This window comes from Arctopsyche grandis, chromosome 4, assembly GCF_051622035.1.
Source record: "Arctopsyche grandis isolate Sample6627 chromosome 4, ASM5162203v2, whole genome shotgun sequence".
Classification (NCBI taxonomy): domain Eukaryota; kingdom Metazoa; phylum Arthropoda; class Insecta; order Trichoptera; family Hydropsychidae; genus Arctopsyche; species Arctopsyche grandis.
The window spans coordinates 14550408-14570592 of record NC_135358.1 but is presented as its reverse complement, the minus strand read 5'-3'; the positions used below and the strand labels follow the sequence as shown (position 1 = coordinate 14570592).

At 32.9% G+C, this 20185-nt stretch overlaps 2 protein-coding genes across 2 annotated transcripts in view; both read left to right on the top strand.

The window, feature by feature from the left end:
• The window catches only part of LOC143910247 (zinc finger MYM-type protein 1-like), a 396863-nt gene that overhangs the window by 172721 nt on the left and 203957 nt on the right, over positions 1 to 20185 (top strand). The gene's annotated exons all lie outside the window — the stretch shown is intronic.
• The window catches only part of LOC143910971 (uncharacterized), a 61368-nt gene that overhangs the window by 38143 nt on the left and 3040 nt on the right, over positions 1 to 20185 (top strand). The window contains exon 6 of the mRNA XM_077429633.1: positions 937 to 1110. Coding sequence (XP_077285759.1) covers positions 937 to 1110 — 174 coding nt within the window. The remainder of the gene's footprint in view (positions 1 to 936; positions 1111 to 20185) is intronic.

Here is a 20185-nt window from a genome sequence, read left to right as displayed (position 1 = left end):
CCTTCTATTTTGTTTTTAAATAATTGCTGGATTGTTTTTGTTACGATCTTTCTAGTTGGACAGACTGTGATTAATGCAAGATGAAAGTGACCGTTCACGCTATTATCATTTAAAATCCTCAGTTTAACTTTTATAAATTTATCTATGCAAAAATAATATCCCCCCCCCCGCCCCATTTTATGACCTAGTGTATTTTTATGTAACAGGATTTTTTTATATATCATGTTTTCAATTTGAATGTCCCTCCCCCCCCCTTTTATCATTTTCTGGATACGCTTGTGTTTCATATTTTCATTTAAAATTCAATAATGAAGTAATATAAAATTGTATTATAAAAATTAAAATCTACTTTTAAAATTTTATTTCACATATAAATTTATTTATGATACTGAAAAAAATATAACTGTTTATTGATATTTGTAAATAGCCAGGAAAGCAAATTGGCCTTCCTGATATACGTATATCAGGAAGGCCAATTTGCTTTCATATGTATTTTATTTTATTACATGAAAATATGTATTTTATTTTATTTTATACACATATGTATGTGTATAAAATAAAATAAAATACATATGTACATACATAGGTTTGTCAAAATATTAATAAAAATGTGCTGCGGGTAATTTTTTTAATTAAAATAGACTTGTTTGGTGTTTATTTTTTTACTATATAATGTAAAATTAACTTCATATTCGAAATAAGAATTACATCTTACACATACATATATCATATTATTATAGTATAAATGGAAGATTACTATATTTTTTAATCAAAAAGACGAATGTTTGTTAATTTTTTTTTGGAATATAATAATTTTGAATGTAATTTTTCTTTTGTATAATAAAAACTATCTTTTTGAAAGAATCTTTAGGTTGTGGTTCCAAAATTGTGGAATAATACTTTAATTTTTGGCAATAAAATGAAATATTTTGACAGCTCTGGGGTGTATCACTCCTCCTGCGCCTTCTGGGGGCTACTTGGCGTGGCGTCAGGGGGCGGAGGCCTATTTCATGTGTTGTGTGGGGCATACATTTCCCGACGGACAACGCCAGCGTACCTTACGCTGCCTGAGACGCAACGCTTGGGACAAGACGTTACCAGATTGCGTTGGTAAGTCCAATTTTCACAAAATTATACTAACACACTTCTATGGATGAAAATTTATATTATTTTTACCCCCTTTTAACCCTTTGAATGCTGACCTACGCCGATCGGCGCTTTGCCAATAATTCCATGAGCCTGGAATACGCCGATAGGCGTTATTTTTTGAGTATGTAAAAAATAAACAAGAATACTACCCGCTACGCCTTTCCAGGTATTGGTAAAAAAAATACATTAAACATGGGTCGTGTAATCCATGTCAATGTTTATAAAGGCTGGTTTACGCCGGAATTTCTGAATTTATAACCATAGCAGAATTTCTCGATGGAAATCCCTAACTGCTGAGTATTTTATATTGTGGCTTGGCATTAAGATTGTGAGCATTACATTATAACAACAATGAAGAAGATGGAACTATTTTTGGAAAAATATATTCATTAATAGACTTCTTTTGTTTATTTTATATTGTTGCAAGATATATTAGAGAGTCTAAACACACCTTTACCAAACTCGAAATCCTCGGCGGTAGTTATCTAGGGTTTGTTTGGATTAGGTACAATTTATACCTGCTTTCTATTGGATTTTTAAATAATTTTAGTTGGAAATGTTGGCTAAATTTTCAGCGTGGCAGGCTTTCAACAGAAAAGACGTCAGCACTGAAAGGGTTAATATTGCAAAAAAATTAAATAATAATGCATTTAATAAGATGCGCACGCCACTGGTTTACGACCTGATCGTTCCACGCGTATTCCCGACACATGCGGTTCATTCTAGTGGTTGCTTCGTTGCGAGCGGACGTCTCCCGCTTTTCATTTGGTCGATTTCGTAAGTTAAGTTTGTTTTTACGTATACGTATAACGTCAAGTTAATGTATGCAATACATATTTTTAACATACAAAAAAGGTAATTTTAAGTTGCGACAATATTTCTTACTTTTCTACGGAATTTTAGTGCGGCCACGCGTTTCTGTAAAATTTCTTCGCTATTTATATACTCTGTAGTCTGTATGAAAAAAAAAAAACAATAACGTTTATTTCGCGTGTTCAATCGATATTATCAATTTTAAATCTCTTCAATGCTCAGAATTATCAATTATAATTGTTTGTTTATTGTTTATCTTACTGATCTTAGATGTGATTTTTTTTTTATATATTAAATTGTGTTGCTGTCACAAGATACATGCGTAACATGTACATAAGGTCAGAGATATGCTGTTTGTGTTTGAAGGGGGATCATCCCCCTCTTATTTACTTTCGAAATGCTTTCCGCGAATCCTTCATGTTCCCTTCGAAACCGATCGAATTGTAAATACTCTTTTATATTGAAGTTTTTATCGCGTTCGAACATAACGGTGTTAGTTTTCCCACCGATGGATGCGATAGCTCAAATCAAATATTGTATTGTATTTGTACATATGTTAATTATGTTTATTCAATTTGTTGATAGAAATTGGAAATGTTTGCATTATCTCTACGTGTAATGCATTAATGTAACTTTCGAGTCGGATAAGCTATGTATTTTGAAATGTGGCCTATTAGATATTTATGCATTATGTTCGGGTAAAACTTTTAGGTTATCAATCAACTCGTACTGATTTTGAAACATTATAATTATAACATAATAATGATGCGCTGTTGGCAGTATTTATGTGTTATCTCATTTGATAAGGTACTTTGTAATTAAAATAATAACGTAGAAAAATTGTTTCAATATGTTATCTATGTACATATGGAATATCAGTGGCAATCGTATAGTTCATACTTATCTTTTAAGTAAGGTTTTGCTCGAAATTTGTACGTGAAATTGTTCTAAAGAAATCTACAATCTACAATAAGAGTTCTAATATTGGAACACACACACACATATGTGATTTCCGTATCGTTAGAACAATAATAGTTATTTTTATGTTCGTTTCAATGTGTATTATAGGTCGTAACGAGGCGGCACTGTGACCCCCGCGTAGTAACATCATGGGAAATTCTCCTTTCGTTACACTCATAAAGGATTAAAATAAAGTAGACAGGATTTGCCCCATACAGAGGCGGATGCAGCCCCAGCAATTGCGCCCCTGTTTTAAATATTCATATAGCAATCGCTCGTTCTGACGATTAGGAGCTGAATACGAAACGTCTTAAATCGACTTGTCTGAAATAAGTTGCACATAAAAATAGCCACGGTGATAGTTCAGTCGGTAGAGAATTTGCTCATAGCACATCCGCAGTCCGAAAGTTGGGATACTTATTCTATGTAAATATTCGTTTGATTTTGGGTGGCTATGGGACTAGTCCACAACGCTTGGTTTCTTACTACTCGTATGTCAGTGGGAAAAAATTTAGTATGAAATGGGTCATTATATAACTTCCGAAAAATAATGCGATTTGACAGGTCTAGATTTCGGTATATGTACTACTTGTGATAGTGTGTGTCAGATAGGAATAGAGCCAAAGCGGTAGTGAAGTCGGTTGAGCGTTGGCTTATGTGGAAGTAATTTTGCTTAATGGCACCATCGCATATGGGGAGCTTTTTTTGTTTATATTTGCCGTTCTTGTTTACTTACCAAATTTGACGTGTTTGCTTTTACTTTGTAGAAAGAATAATCTTCTGGGTTAGTTGCATTAAGGCCCGTTCAGATACTCATCCTGATTCCATGTTCGCCTAGTCTGGACGGGTCTTAGGTTGAACCAGGGCCGCCGAGAAGAATTCCGGGCCATGGAAAAATAATTTCGGGCCCTATAGATATTCATATTTTTAATGCGAAAAATCTATCAGAACTATTAGAAAAATACCTTTGTTGGTTGTTATTTTTTAAAATAAATGAATAATAAAGTATGATATAATAGGTACGATTTCACAATAATGCGTGGATCGAAAAATAAACTTTCAGCATTAAATAAATATATGTATTTTTATGAAGAATAATATAAAATATCAATCCTGGATAATCGAACATCCCGATACGGGGCCCCTCGAGTAGTCCGAGGCCTGGAACTTTACCCCCAGCTTCCCCCCTCCCGCTCGTCTAATCTGGGTTGATATACGTAGATATGGATATTGAAAGTTTTGTTTAGTTGGTTTTTGGGTCCATAAAGATAATCTAAAATTTTTGAATGACATTAAATGAAAATTCTATCAACGTTTATGAAATTTTAGGAAATAATTAAATTAATTACGAAATATTGTTAATTCCCTTTTTTAGTATAATGTCCATTAGTCGTTGTATCATCATTTACAGCCATTCACCATCCACTGCTGGATGGTGAATGGCTGTAACTCTCATCCGTGTCATCCCACACATTTTCCTAATTTTATCTAACCAACTTCCTTGCGGCCTTCCTTTTACCCTTTTTCTTTAATGCTACTCTCGAGTATCATTCTGGTACTTCTTTTGCCCACCTTTCGTCCATTTTTATAGCTATGTGACTCGCCTATTTCTATTTCAATCTCTTCACTCTCTCCACTACATTCATTATCCCGGAATACTCCTCCTATCCTTCCTCGTTATGCCGATCATATAGCGTTCCACACTTCTTTGAGTGCATTTGAATTTATATAGAATCTTGTGCGTTCAATGTCTAAGTTTCGCCATCACTGGCAAAACACATTGATCAAAGATCTTTTTCTTCAGACAAAGTAGCACTTTTTATTTAAAAACGACGTTAACTCATCCAAATGCACACCCTCCTAATTTCAAGTCTTTTTATTTCTTCTTCTTTACTACCGGACATGTCAGGAAATATAAATAACTAGTGTTTTTACCCGGCTTCACTCGGTATTTGTAATATAAACAGCATAAACATAGCGAAACTAATAGTAAATATTCATTTAATAAGTTCATTCAAATAGTAAAAATTTATTTGAATCGAAAAAAAAATTCAACCATATATCGATATTGTCGCCATAGAAACTTTGATTTGTTTTCGATGTTCCCAACCAAATATATTTACATACAAACGGACATAATTACAAAGTCTCTTTCGAAATTATATATTAGATTACTGAAGTGGTTGTATACTCGAACACACTAGTTTTAACTACTAATATTTTTGTTGTTATTTCAAAAATTTTCCACGATGAATCGAATTTCACCAAATGATAGTTTTGATTCATGTATGTATGTATGTATTTTCGTGTTTCCTAAATATTGGTTACTTGAATTCATGCAATGTAAACTTACAAATATCGATTGATCATCGCTATATGTTTACATATACATAGATATGTATATGCCTACGTTTTTATTGGACAATAGTGTTGTTCATGGAATACGTAAAGAATGTTCCGAATGTTGAAAAGTGATGGGCCTTTATTGTAAGTTGATAGTTGTGTCGATACTTTTCGTTAGATAATAATAGGCTCTACGAATCGATTTGAGGGAATGTTTCAACAAGGGGAGTATATGTATGTATGTATAGGTATATTGAGTTATGGCGATGTTAATTCGTTTACACTGATGGATTTTTCTTCGTCTTGAAAATGCGCTCGTAAAAATTTTCCGATCGAGAAAAGCGCTCTCTCGCCGACCGCAAGTTCATTAATTATGTTTGCAAAGCTTTCGTTCGGAAGTGCCGGCTTTAAATCCAATATCCTGCGATAACCAATCGTATGATCCCATTAAAAAGGGCAAAATCTGAACACACATACACACAAATGTTGGTATATGACAAACGTGAGAAATTCGAGGTTATCGGGATCGTTTCTGCCACTCGGATAAATATATTTTATATCTGTACAATTCGAATTGAACACAATTTGGATTTGTATATACCTATATGTATTTCTAAAAGGCTGAAAAAGGATAAATATAATAAACGGAATAAAAACTTGCGCGTGTGTTAAAGCTCTCCAATATGCATGATATCTCGCATTGAGCAGATTTTTGATAAAAGTTGATAAAAGAATCCGCTTCAATAGGTGTATCTTATTATAAATAATAATATTCTCATTTTTTTGGAAATCGTGCGAATTTTGCCTTATTGTTGGAGAACATTTGAATATATTTGTGAATGTTGCTTATAACGTTTCCATAAAAAGAAACTTCGCACAAAAGACTCCACAAATACATGACGGGTTTTATGACGGGATTTTTCCACGTGTACACAAATAAACTGAATATATGAACACAATGCTAAATAATAAAAATAGGTCATATTTTGAGTATCGACCTGAATATATTAAGTATTTCTGGTGCTGATAATGTAGAAGTTCAGTTCTAAAATCAAGTTATGCTCTTTGTTCACGTATGGATGTAGAAAGGATAAAATTTCAAATGGAAACTGGGAGATGCATATATAATATATATATATATATATATATATATATATATATATATATATATATATATATATATATATATATATATATATATATATATATATATATATATATATATATATATATGCATCTCCCAGTTTCCATTTGAAATTTTATGTAAATAGTGTAGAATAAATGTATGTAATATATGTAAATAGTGTAGAATAAATGAAACTTAAAACTTCGATATTTAAATACCGAGTTTTCGTCTTATCTTATTTAAATTCTGGATTTTTTTATGTTTCTATTGTTTTGTTTTTGTTTGTTATATATAAACGTGTATTATTAATCTAATAAATTAAACGATGGTAGTAGACAATTTTACATGGATGAAGTAAATTATCACCGGAGTTGTTAATGGTGGAATTAGTCCTCAATTAAAGTATTAGTACAAGAGTTGTGATCATTAGTAGCAATTATATGGATGACAATTTTCACCCATTGATCATTTGAACTTTCACACTCAATTATTATCAATTACATTAAAGTTCTTAATCTATTTGTCAATGTTTGTCAAGAAACTTTTTGTCGATCCCTTCATTGAAATAAACACGTTTCCAATTAAGAAAATTGGTCTTCATTGACAGAATTCCACTGCATACGATGCACCCAAGCGATTATGATGATGAAGCATGAAGCGTGTCGTCCGGTATTGCTCACTTTGAAACAATCCACACTGACTACTTACTGTACTATTTGTTCGGATTTCAGGTATTTTTTTTAATGTATTGAATTCTACGAGTGGAGAGATAAAATGAATGCAGCTAAAACGAGAGATAAATATTTACCTCGGAATACCTACCTACCTTTTAAAATTTCGGATATTTTGGAAGAAGATGATAAAAACACACGATGTCCATTACACGTATCGTGTTTTGTGCATTACTTTAAAAGACTACTCTTGTATTCATACGAACGAGTCCACAAAAAATTTAAATTATCTCAAAATACATTATTCATCACGCTCGTATCGGATACTTAGTACGAACAGGAAACCGCTTGAATCTTATCGTGTTATCCGGCAACAACCTAGCGGCGGTCACGACACTTCATATTTTCGCATAAAATTTAAAAAAATGCTCATATTCTCTGTGACATCGGCCTGTCAGTAATACGATATAGCGTTACATAACGACGTAATCAGATTAAATTTGATACGACTCTTCGTGCACGGTGCAAAAAAGCTTATTGTCTCACTGTCCCATTGTGAGGGGAATAATGAAAATCATTTATTGTATAATTTTTGGATAAAATAAGAGCATAATAAATGATTCATCGAAGACCTGCTATCGTCATAGCAACGAACTGGTAATTAAATCGATCGATTCTCACAATTACCTAGGCGTATTGTCGTCGTGCAAATGGGCTCGTTCTATTGGCCTCTGTTTGATTTGATTGTTTTGTAAATTAGATTAAAATGAGCTAAATCCAGTGTATGGATTTTAGAGGCGAAGTCTAGCTTGTGTATTATATTATACATGCGTAGATTCGATCTGACTTGTAGTACGGTTCAGTGAACTATTCCAACGACATGTGGCTGCGACGACACATACATGCATTATCCTGTGCACACGTTACAATTTTCTTTTAATTTAAGTTGTGTGCTCAGAAAAGTGCTTTGATTACAGTTAGAACGAACAAAGACTGTCGATTAATCCAGACGAGGATTCCTTTTGTCGTTTTCGCGTGTTCTTTGACTTCCCATTCTTTTGTCGTAGGATTTGCCCGTGAGATTCACAAAGGATATTTCGCAGAGAAGTCTTTGCTTTCGTAATTTATACATTTTGCGGAATGATTCTTCTTCGAATGAGATATCTTCGAACCGTGTTTCAACTTATATATGTAAATATGTATATATATATGTATGTTCAACTCTCGATTTGCTACAAAACATCACATAAAATTGATCGGTTTACTACAAAACATCACAGAGAAGGCAATCGGAATGTTTTTTTAATTTGATGTTTTTTAATCAAAGTTTTCTTTTACACGTTTTTTTATTATGGAACTGATTCAAAAATCTTATGACTAGACTTATATATAATTTCCACACATTTTACAGTATGAAAACTATAATAGAAACCTCGATTCATTTTGATCTCTAATTAAATATATAATTTCTAATGGTCAGAACATCTAAGCAATTTTTTCTTTTTATTGCAAATGAATTTCATGTATGTACGTATGTATAAAATGACATATTCAGTCCGGAAAATTATTTCTTTTTATTCCACTGTAATTAAGATTTTTATTTATTTTTTGTAAAAATTAGTTCAGACTAAATGGAACTAAGTCGATAATCATACTTAATTTCTATGCAAACAATACAGAACTGGAAAAAATTAAAGGAATAAAGGCCGTATGAATTAAGGATGAAATGTGGAATACAGTTGAAAAAGATTGGGCAAATCCTAAGTAGAATTATTAAAAGATTGGAGAACTTTTCATTCAGAAGTGAATAGTTAAAAGCCATTGATGTATAATACACTAGATCCGCCCTCACGCTTTATACTGGTCTCCCTTTTGGCGCATGCAAAATACATGGCGCATGCACAGTTTCTCTCAGTAGGTATGTAGGTAGGTACCACTGCGTCGTAGGGAAAAAAAGCATTTTTTTCCCAACTTCCCCGCTAGTTAAACCCCTGCACCCCTCAGTTAGTGAAGACAAGATCTCCGACCAAAATCACACGTCAGGGCCCATCTATGTGTGTTATATATCTATGTTAAAAGCTGAATATTATAATAAATCATCGAAAACTTTTGAAATTTCTGCCATTTTCCTAGCAATATGTAAAGCGTAAGATACCCTTAATTATTATTACGGGTATCTTACGCAATATTTTTTTGCACCGAATTACATTAAAAAGTCGTTTAATTTAACGCTTTTGCTCTTTGATCGATCCCGATAAATTTTAAAACGGGCGGGGCCAATTTGAGCAATTGAGGGTGTGAGTATACTTTTAATATAAAATATATAGAAAGCTTTGCGAAATGGAGTGTTGTAAGGCCAAGTTCGCGTCTGGGCGTCTGGTCCCGGCCAGACGGGGTGGTATGAGCTGGGGTTGTACGGGGGTAGACAATATCCTCCCCTGAGTGGGGAGTGGGTGGGTGCGGTCTGGTAGACACACCGAAACAAGACGCCGGCTCGTATAACGTTCGATTCCCTCCAAATCGGCTTTGTTAGCTGTCTCTTTTATGGGTCGTTATAAACATGAATTTAATTAGAGGTGTATGTATATAAAAATTATCGAGTCAAAATTTTAATTAGTTATTACGCGATGAGACTAAATAGAGTTTTTGTTCGCTAATTTAGTATTGTACAACGATATCTTCAGGTTCTTTTCAATGAGGAAAAATCCCAAATGTGTTTTCTTTCGAATTTGAAATTGAAACTTTAAAACATTTCATGTAAATTTTTTGATTAAGGTGACTTGAAATTATTATATATGTATGTATGTATTAAATTAGCGTCTGTATATGTATATATGTATGTATTTCCCGGCACACTGTATTTCCATCAAGTATAGATTTATGTTTTCTGAAATCTGTTAGTTGATTTGTATGTACATAGAGTGTATATACAGATATGGAGGTTTGTTAATTGTGATACTCTCAATCCTTCGAATTATTCCTCCAGAAGGATTTCTATATAAATTGAATGATTCGGAGCGGAAAAATAGTTGGCGAAAGGTTTTGTCGGTGAATTAAGTCTCGGATAACAAATACAGTAGGCTATTTTAATTGAATTAGCTCGAAGCACGCAAAACCTATAAAGATTTGTTTTTTTTTTAATTCTATTACGTATAAAATTGAACGAAATATTATTATGATATTGATAATAAAGGTACTTGGCTAATGAAATAGCGAATTTTATCGTCTGTTTTGTTATGAAAGTACTTCTGAAACCCTTTTTTTGTCTAAAGGCTGTCTTTTTATTCTTTTATGGTATTTATTACGGACTGCCATTTCGAGTGCAAATATTTAAATTCGCTCCCTTAGGAATAATAACGATATTTTCTACCAAGCACACTGAACGCAATTGAAATAATATACCGAACATATCCATGTATAATGATCGTAATATTTAAAATGAAAATATTCATGTCTATGTATATATACATATCTGTATTTATATCAGGGATCGCAAAAGTTTTTAGGATGAAGGCCGTATAAGTTCTAAGCCTTAGTCATCTTAGTAACTATGTATGTATGTATGTATATAAGAGGGCAAGGTCGAGCCAGATTCTACATATTTTTTGGAAATTCTAAATGTTTATGTACTGGTTTAATATATTCTTACGATTTGAGATTCGTTTGCGGGCCAAAAAAAATGGGTTTTTGGACCAAATTTGTTTCATATAGAATAGAAGTATTGATATGGGATAATACGTGAAATTTATACTATTTATGTTACCGCGAATCTGTATTCACTTCACTAGTACAAGTAAACTTTCGCCCATTCAGTCGGTGAGAGCATATCATGCAAATCAATTTATGAAAAAAAATGGGTATTCCATTCAGGAATCAAACGGTCCCCATATGAAGCTGTATTTGGACAAACTGCAAAAGTTGGTCTAACATCACCAAATTTTTTACCTTTTGATGTAATTCAACATTTATACACTGAAAAAGATATTGAAATCTTTTGTTGGGGATAGACGAAGAAGACACAACATTAATAGTATCAGAAATAAATGTAAAGTATTCGGAGTATGAACTCCCTAAAAAGTCAGTGAAAGTATACTTTTACTGCTAGTATGAAATCACTGTAGCAAATATAAATCATAATAAAATAGTAATGCCTTCTGAAATATATTTACACCGGCAGTCACATAAAACGGAACGCTTGTGAATTTTACGACTTCGAGGCCATTAAAGGATTATCCCTTTATGTGTAGGGTTTTTAACGACCAAATATTCTAAATATGATTGTTTTCTAAGATTTGAGTTCAGTTTAGTGTGGGTTTTCAAGGAGAAAGCATCAAATTCGAATTTTAACACGTCAACATGAAAAAACGAGCTCAGTTATCATTGCAGAAGAGTGTAAAAATCGCGACATTGGCGAGTTCGGGATTTTCCTTTCGGTCAATTTCCAAGAAAATGGGATGTTCTATATCGACTGTTTCGAGATTACTGGAAAAAAAAAAGAGAATCTGGAAGTTTTGATCGTAAGAAGGGGACCGGACTGAAAAGATGCACATCGAAGAGGCAAGACCGTGTAATAACCAGATTATCTTTACAGCAGCGATTCAAAACTGCTGTAGAATTAAGAACAGATGCATCTTCACAATTTTCCATGGAAATCAGCGACTCAACAGTAAGAAGGCGACTCAGAGAAGCTGGACTGTACGGTCGGAAAGCTGCAAAAAACCCATTACTAACCAAGAGAATGAAAAACAATCGATTGGAATGGGCGAAAGCACATGAAAATTGGAGTCCATCAGATTGCCAACGAGTGATACTTTCCGACGAATGAAAGTTTAACCTCTATAGTCCTGATGGTTTTCCGTATGTCCGAAGGAAAGTTGGCGAAAGGTATAATGAAAATTGTACCCTTAAAACTGTTAAGGATCTTCCAAGTCAAATGGTCTGGGGATGCTTTTCGTACCATAACATTGGACAATTGGAGTTTCTACAAGGTGCCATCGATGGAAAAAAATATAAAAAAATTTTAGAAGAAAGCTTTGTCCCATCGATGGAAAACCACCTTTCATATTCCGATGATATAATTTTTCAAGATGACTCTGCCCCTTGTCATCGAGCTAAATTGGTGAGCATTCATTTTATTTGATAGCATTGAATATAAATTATAAAATTTCAATCAAAAAACTGAATTTTTTTTTTTACTTTTTTTTTAAGTTCGGGACTATTTACAAGAAATGGGTGTAAAGACACTACCATGACCTGGCAATAGTCCCGATTTAAATCCAATCGAAAATTTATGGATGTGTATCAAGTACAGGATAAGGAAGAACAATGTTTCTACTCTTAAATCGTTGAAAGAAATAATAGAAAAGATATGGTACGAAGACCTCCCAATCGAAAATTTAAAAACTTTAGTAGATTCTATGCCAAACCGAATAAAATAAGTTATAAAATCGAAAGGAGCCGCTACAAAATATTAATTTCTTTTTTATAAGTTGTAAATAATAATATGTGACTGTAATAAAATTAAAAATGTATATGTATAGTGCTTTTTTCATTTCAAATTTCATTTAACCGTGAAGTCAACGCACGGTCGTAAAATCTGCCCTCCATTAAATTTCTCCCCAACTCATCTTTATCACCTTTTATTTTCACGTTTGGTGTTACACGAATGCACTATGATACAACCTATCATTTAAATGACTTTCAGTTTTGGTTTTATATAAGATTACCGAAATTTCACGCAAAAACATGTTTCGCTTAAGCGTTCCGTTTTATGTGACTGCTGCTGTATAAATTATTTTGCACCACGGTTAATCGCAAACTATCAAATATGGATGCTAAAAAATCTTGTTCGGATAGTGAAATATCAATAAAAAAATCATATATTACTGTATATATGGCTTCTAAAAGGCTTACTTACGTTCGTATATAAAAAAGTTGTTCATTCAAATTTGAATACATTCTATTTATTATACATTGTATTATTTCATTCGTGACTTGTTCCACATTATTGAGTCTCGAATACATCTACCTATTCGTATATGTACATATTTCAAATTTTGCATATCAAATTTGTATCCGACGAGTCGAAATATACATCCCCCGGAAGCTCACCCTCCCACCCCGTACTCCACTTTGTCTGCGCGTTGTGTATTGAATGGGAAAATTTCAACGGAACGCGTCCGTCTGTCTGGGGTAGGTACAAAGCTCTGGGACACATTTTCACTTGTATTGTGTTTCTGAAAGTGAGGCTCGCGTGTCCGTGATGGGTCGTTTTCAACGATGGAGTGTGATGAATGTGGTCGGATTACCTTAAACACCTCCTTTATGGCGCTGCGATAAAGCCTACATACATACGCCGTCTATGGGGAAAATAAAATTTTCCGGCTCTGCCCGGTCGACGTGGTCCATTACGGGTTGGGAGATGATTGAAGATTCAAACTCGGGATGAATTTGGTTTAGAACATCGTTGTCGATTTTAGTGAATCACGTACCATTAAGTACATATGTATGTTTAATACTAACCATATTTTGGATGCGAGTTTCGCCCGTAATTTATCAAAATGCGTTCGACTTAATGGATATTTGATGTTTCGCTCGCATAATGGTAGTCTTCATACGTGCCTAAGACACTGACAAAAGTTATTTGACGCGAGCCTTCAACATTCTAAATGTGTTCATTAAAACATGACGTTGAACGTGGAAATGTGTAAACCAGGTACTCCATTTGCGGAAAATTTACTCGAAAGCAATTGTTCGAAGGTATAATAAAACACGTATTTTATGTGATTTATTAAGATTTTTATAGCAGTTAGTGGTGAGTTATATTGAAAACTTTAATAATAAGTGGCAGTTACTATATGAAATGAAATTATAGGTTATATCCTGTTTATAATAATTTTATTTGAAATATTGCTCAAAGTAAATAAAACTCTGCTATGCCATCTTTATATTTTTTCTTAATATAGATTGTATGCATCTAACAATAAATATGAGAAATCCAGATTTCAGATTTTCTCTATAAAAAAACACTATTATTTTATTATTATTACATACAAGTGGAGAAGAAGGGCACAAAAGCGAGGGATGTGACAATAAAATAATAAAGTGTATTAATTGCTTTAAGAGTAATAATAAATTAAAATTAAATTTGGGCACGAATCACGGACCGTTGGACACTAAGTGCAGTGTACATAAAATAAATATATAATTAATTAGAAATAGGATTAAGTATAAAAAAAGTAAATTAGCTAATAGCTAAAATTATATATAAATAAATAAAAATAAAAAATACATATATACCAGAAAAGCCTAACAGGTAAACCCCAATGCGACTTTCTGGCCAATTACAAACAATGCAGGATTTTTATTACATAAGTCGTTGAATTACGAGACACTGAAAATTCAAAATTAACGAGACATCTATGAATATTAACTTGTAAATAAATTTTATTGTACATTAATCATACTAAAATAGTGGTGACATAGTAGGTAGGAATTGGCAAACTCTGATAGGAAACGATCGACCTAGAGTCACAAATATCCAAGTCTGACCGTTACTTTCAATATCGGTACTACCGAAACCAGTTCTGCCGGTTTTTGGTCAAAAGTTGACCCCCGTTACGGGTTACGTTAAAAGTTGACTACCGGTAGTACAAAATAGACTAATTTAGAAGAAAACGGTGTGTTGGCTAGTTCGTATGGATTAGTCGAAGAATGGTCAACAATGAGTCCTTTTTGACCTGCTATTCAAAGGAGCCGCTAAGTGTATCATAAATTAAAAATTATTTTGTAATCCATTTAAAATAATTAATATTTTAATAACTAATTAACTGTTTAACTAACTAAGATTAATTAATTGTTTTTGTAATATGTACCGATTGATTTATTTTGTATGTAAAATCACGTCCCATCATGTCAATACTTGAAAAATTGTATTCGGACGATCTTCGTATGTATTGTTAAATGCAAAATATATTCGTATGTATATCTACTTAAATTTAAATATGCATGCATATATGTACGTATGTAAATATTTTCAGTTAAGGACGACTTAATTATTTTGTTTATTACAGATTTCAATAAACAGCTTTCTGATTACAGCTTGTTGTACATGTTTATAACTTGTATGCATACAATAATACAAACTAGCGTGCGTTATTCATATTATAATGCATAGCATTATTTGTCACCTGTCTATGTTTCAAAGCTGAAATTTAACGAGCACGTGTAAACCACGGGGTCACATTGTGTATGAATTCAATTCATTAACGATTTAACGACACCGCTAGTAGCAAAACAGGCGTTGCGCAGAACTGCTCGAATATTTAATTACATATGTATGTACATATATGTACATGGTGGCGTTGTGTTGTGTATGCTCTTGCTTAATTAGCTTGTCAACTTCGTTATGTATCACCAAAATCGCAGTTCTCGTTTTATGAGGGTCGACTTTGTCGTAAACGATATTTAATCGGAAACTCCAGAACTTGCGACGTGTTCAAAGTCAAATATGAAAAGGGCTAATACTAATTCTACCCTTCTCACAATATGTATATGCCTTCATTCTGCCAGGTGTCTTAATTTATTTACATCAAACCCGAGTGCCGAGTAATGACGGCATGATTAATTATTGAACTTGACTTAAACTTGGCAAAAAGGTCACGAAATGTACCAAAATTTTATGCTATTCATAGAAGATGAGAAATATTAGAGGACGAGCAGATGTACCCAGCATCTCCCGACCATAACACGTTCAATGAAAATGTTTCTTAAATAATTTTGACTTAAGAAACATAAGAGTATATCAGATACAGAATGTACCATTTGTATTTGTTTTCAAAAGTTGGAAATTTTCCGTAGAATGTTGTGTGTTTAGTAGGGATCCCAATCAAATATTCGAGTATTCGAATTATTCGTCTGATTTTTCAGCCATTCGTTAATCGAATACTTCAACAACTATTCGAATATTATTCGTGTATATATTTTGCAAAAAAGTTATTTTTTTAAAACATTTCATAAACAAGTTATATTTCGCGATCTTACAATAAATGTAAATTTATATCATATTCGTATACATAAATGTATGTACTATATGTATTTAACATCATGCGTATGCAAGTACATACATACATATATTCGTCGATTGAATGCCACGTGCCGATTCTCAGAATTCTTCCCGAAAATAGAAAACAGAACGAACGAAAGACCTAATGAGACGGTAATAAAATTACTAATTTACCTAAATAAATTATTCGAAAATAAGACGAAATTTTTATAAATGCTTCAAAATCTGAAATTATATCGTTTGCAATTGAACTGTTGGAAAAAATACTAGTTTCAGAAAGCGCTAACTCTACTGACTCTACTGACATAGAAGAAATTGAAATTAACACCAACAATAATTTTCGAATATATTCGAATAGCTCTTGATTTACTATTCGATATTCGAATATTTGGGATCCCTAGTGAGTAGTCATAATGAAAGTGCCATAGATTTAATAATATACATATGTACATGTAAGATAAGCAAGTGAAAAATGTTATTTATGTCATTCTTTGAAATATTTGAATATTCGCGTCTTTGGATCAATTCCAAATTTGTTTTAGAAATACATACCTTAAATTTGGAGACGAAGTGAGCTCAATTCTATGATGGTTAATATTCAGAACATTAGATAAGCATAAAATAAATTTTAGTATGCATTTGTATGTGGGGCTGTTAATAGAGAAAACTGCCTTTTTGCCTTCGATAAGAAACTCACAAAATGGTAATCAAATAATAGTAGTAGTGTGTAAAAAGTAGGTCAAAGTATAATATTTATACAGTAGGTATGAGTATATTTAAATATCGGTTCAATATACATATATTCGTTCTGTATAATAAAATAAAGACAAGGTTTTACTGGGTGACTCTTTGTCTCGTATATGACAGAAACAATATTGTATGATTGACGTTTAGGGTTTGCTATATGTATTTGTATGGAGGAAGACTAAACTTACGTGATGTGTTTCGTGTGCGTGTTTGCTTTTAGTAATTAAATTTCATTTTGTTCGTCAACTGTGCAATATCTGTTGTTGAGAAGACGTCTGGAAGATACGATTTTATTCAAATGGAAATGAAGGCAGAGGGGGAAGGGCTTTTGTAGTAATCGTTTCATTGTTACTTCCGACTTGGGGATTCTATTGAAGTCCCCTCGAGGTTGACAAACGTTGGAATATACATATACATACATATTACACTATGAAATGTCGTTTTCACGTATAGAGAAAATCATCGATATGACGAAAATAGATTTTATTTATATGTGTAATTAATTGAGAATCTATATTGAATACGTATAATATTACTTAGTGAAGAATGGAAATGTGTATGCTTGGAATAACACATTGATGAAAATATTGAATTGGCAATGGTTTGCTGAATGAATGGAAATCTACAGATCTACATGAATTTCTTTTTTTATATGTATATTATGTTTTTTATTTTCATTTATATACAGTAACAGTGATTTCATACTAGCAGAACGGTTTATGTTCACTGGCATTTTAGTCAATTCAGATTCCGAATACTTTACATTTACTTCTGTTAATGTTGTGTCTTCATCGTCTACGATTTTTGTTTTACTTTGGTGACATGTTTAGCATAATGTGACACTCTTTTGGTGACATGTTTAGCATAATGTGTAGCAGATTTTTCTCCTTTTGCGAATAGTATTTACCATCTGGTTACGACAAGCATATCATACATCGGTTGAAGTTTATTTTTGTCAGTCATCTTAAGTTTTTTTTGCTGTTGTTATTTTTATATGAACTTTATCCAACCCAAGAGAGTAATAAGTACTACAGTTTTCTTTCGCCGCGCGGCATTTCTGCTCACGGTACCAGTCAAAGTAGAAAAATCTCTTCGAGAACCGCCGTTCCAGAGTTTCGCCATGAAGTTCAGGAGATTGATAGGATAATTAAGATAGGACCCGTTCATAGTTTGTGGCCTTTTGCCCTCGGCGTTGACAGCTCCTCCCCGTGACTCATAATCTTCCATACATCACGAGCTCGCGTGTTTATCCCACCCTCACAGTGTTTCGAAGATAAATGAAACTCGGGCAAAAAGCATCATTATTCATCGCGCGAAATCGACCCAGTTATTCAATATTATTGTGACACGATTTAAAACATCGTCTGGAGCCGAATCGATAAGATAATATAAACATGTACCAATCGACGCGAACAAAACATTATTTTAAACTAAATATAAATAATGCACAGTCTGCCTCGGAGGGCGACACAGTTTTACGATATCTTTTTTATAGTCGTCTTAAATATTTAGAAAACAGCTACTGTCAGACAGTTTTACAACTCTGTTGCTGTATATTTTCGTATAAGTGCACGGGAATAACAATGTTATTTCACTCGTGACGTTCGACATGAAGGATTGACGTTTCTAATACGAAACAAGCGAGTTTTGCGCATATCCATTTCTGTGCTATTTTTGAATGCGAATCTAGATTTTTCCGGCTGCGTAGGCTGTAACTGCGATCGTTAATTTGGATTCAAGGGAAAGATTGCTTTTCGATGAGTCTGGAGATTTCATGCAACGGCTAAAGTTTGGCTCAATTTGTCAAAAGTTGTTGGAGAGGAGACGTTACAAGACTAAAAGTATGCGTCGAACTTCTGTAAAAATTCATTGGCGTACGTGACTTAGCAATTAGCATGGTATTCGTTATACTAAATGTTCTCACATTCTCCCCATTTAAAAAATGATCGATGGCGTATTCGTAACGCGTTTCATACACCATCCGTTACAAAGCAATTCGTCAAATTGTTTTTAAAAAGAAAAACTTCTCATCTCAGAACGCTGCTTGTTTAATCTGTCGGGGAGTATTAGATTTTTCGTCAATTTTCTTGCGTTTTCCTCGTTTATAATTTTGCTCTACCATCCAATTATAATTTGAATTGCGTGTTTTCGTTTTTAATTTGCATTTAATTTAACGTTCCAAACTAAACGCCAATTATTTTGCATTATCTTAGTCTACATTTTGATGCTTTGATTCGTTCAATTTATATTCCTTGCCCCTCCGCCTTTCTGAATTTGTGGTAAGTCTTTTTAATGCCTTTGTTAAATAACCCATATTATTTTTAGAAACCCTCGTTATAAATAAAAATCAATTATAGGATATACAGAAGTTAAAATTCAAATTCAAATATGTCCTTTTAACGGGACAGATTTCGAGTATATTTATGATGAATATTATATACTAGTTGTTTTACCCGGCTTCGCTCAGTATTTGTAATATAAACAGCTTAAACATGGCGAATCTAATAGTAAATATTAATTTGTTTTTTTATTAAATTTATTTGAAAAAAATATATATCGAATCGTCGTCATAGATTTTCGATGTTACCAACCAACATTACATGCAAAGTCTCTTTTGAAATTATATATTAAAAGATAAGAAGATAGGATAACTATATTTTGATACTCACACTTATGTATATATACTAAAATAACGTGCGATATTTATTCGTATAGCAATTTATACTACATACATATATGTATGTTTGTATTTAACTGAAAAAATATCGTCACCGTAATAAATTATGAACAAACGTGATTTTGCATTATGAACTTACTAAGCCTAATATACGTATATTTAAAACATTTTCTGACTTCGTTTCAACAACGAAGTCAGATAAATTGTCCATCTGATTCAAGTCAATCCTTTTATAACAATCAACATGTGTACATATGTATATTCAAGATCAAAAGTCTGTTTGAAATGTGCAAAAATAAAATATTAAATAATCATTGAGCAATCAGCTCGATGCGAAAGGGTGAGTTGTGTTTAAATCATTGGAAGATTTCGAATGAAGGGTTGCGTCGTCGTACATATTTGCGGTCGTTATCTTTACAATTTTAAATTCGTTTTCGGAATCCGGGTCGCGTTTGCTAGCTAATTAACCGGCCGATGTAAGCCTGGGCTAAAACCCTTCTTCCTGCCCCAGGGTTGACCTGTGTTTGGGGTCACAGTGACCCCTGACAAATGTCCCCATTGGTGAAGGTGGTGCGTCCCTTAATTAGATTTTAGCTAGGTGTTGTCATTGAAAAGTAGCTACTGGCCGGTTTATT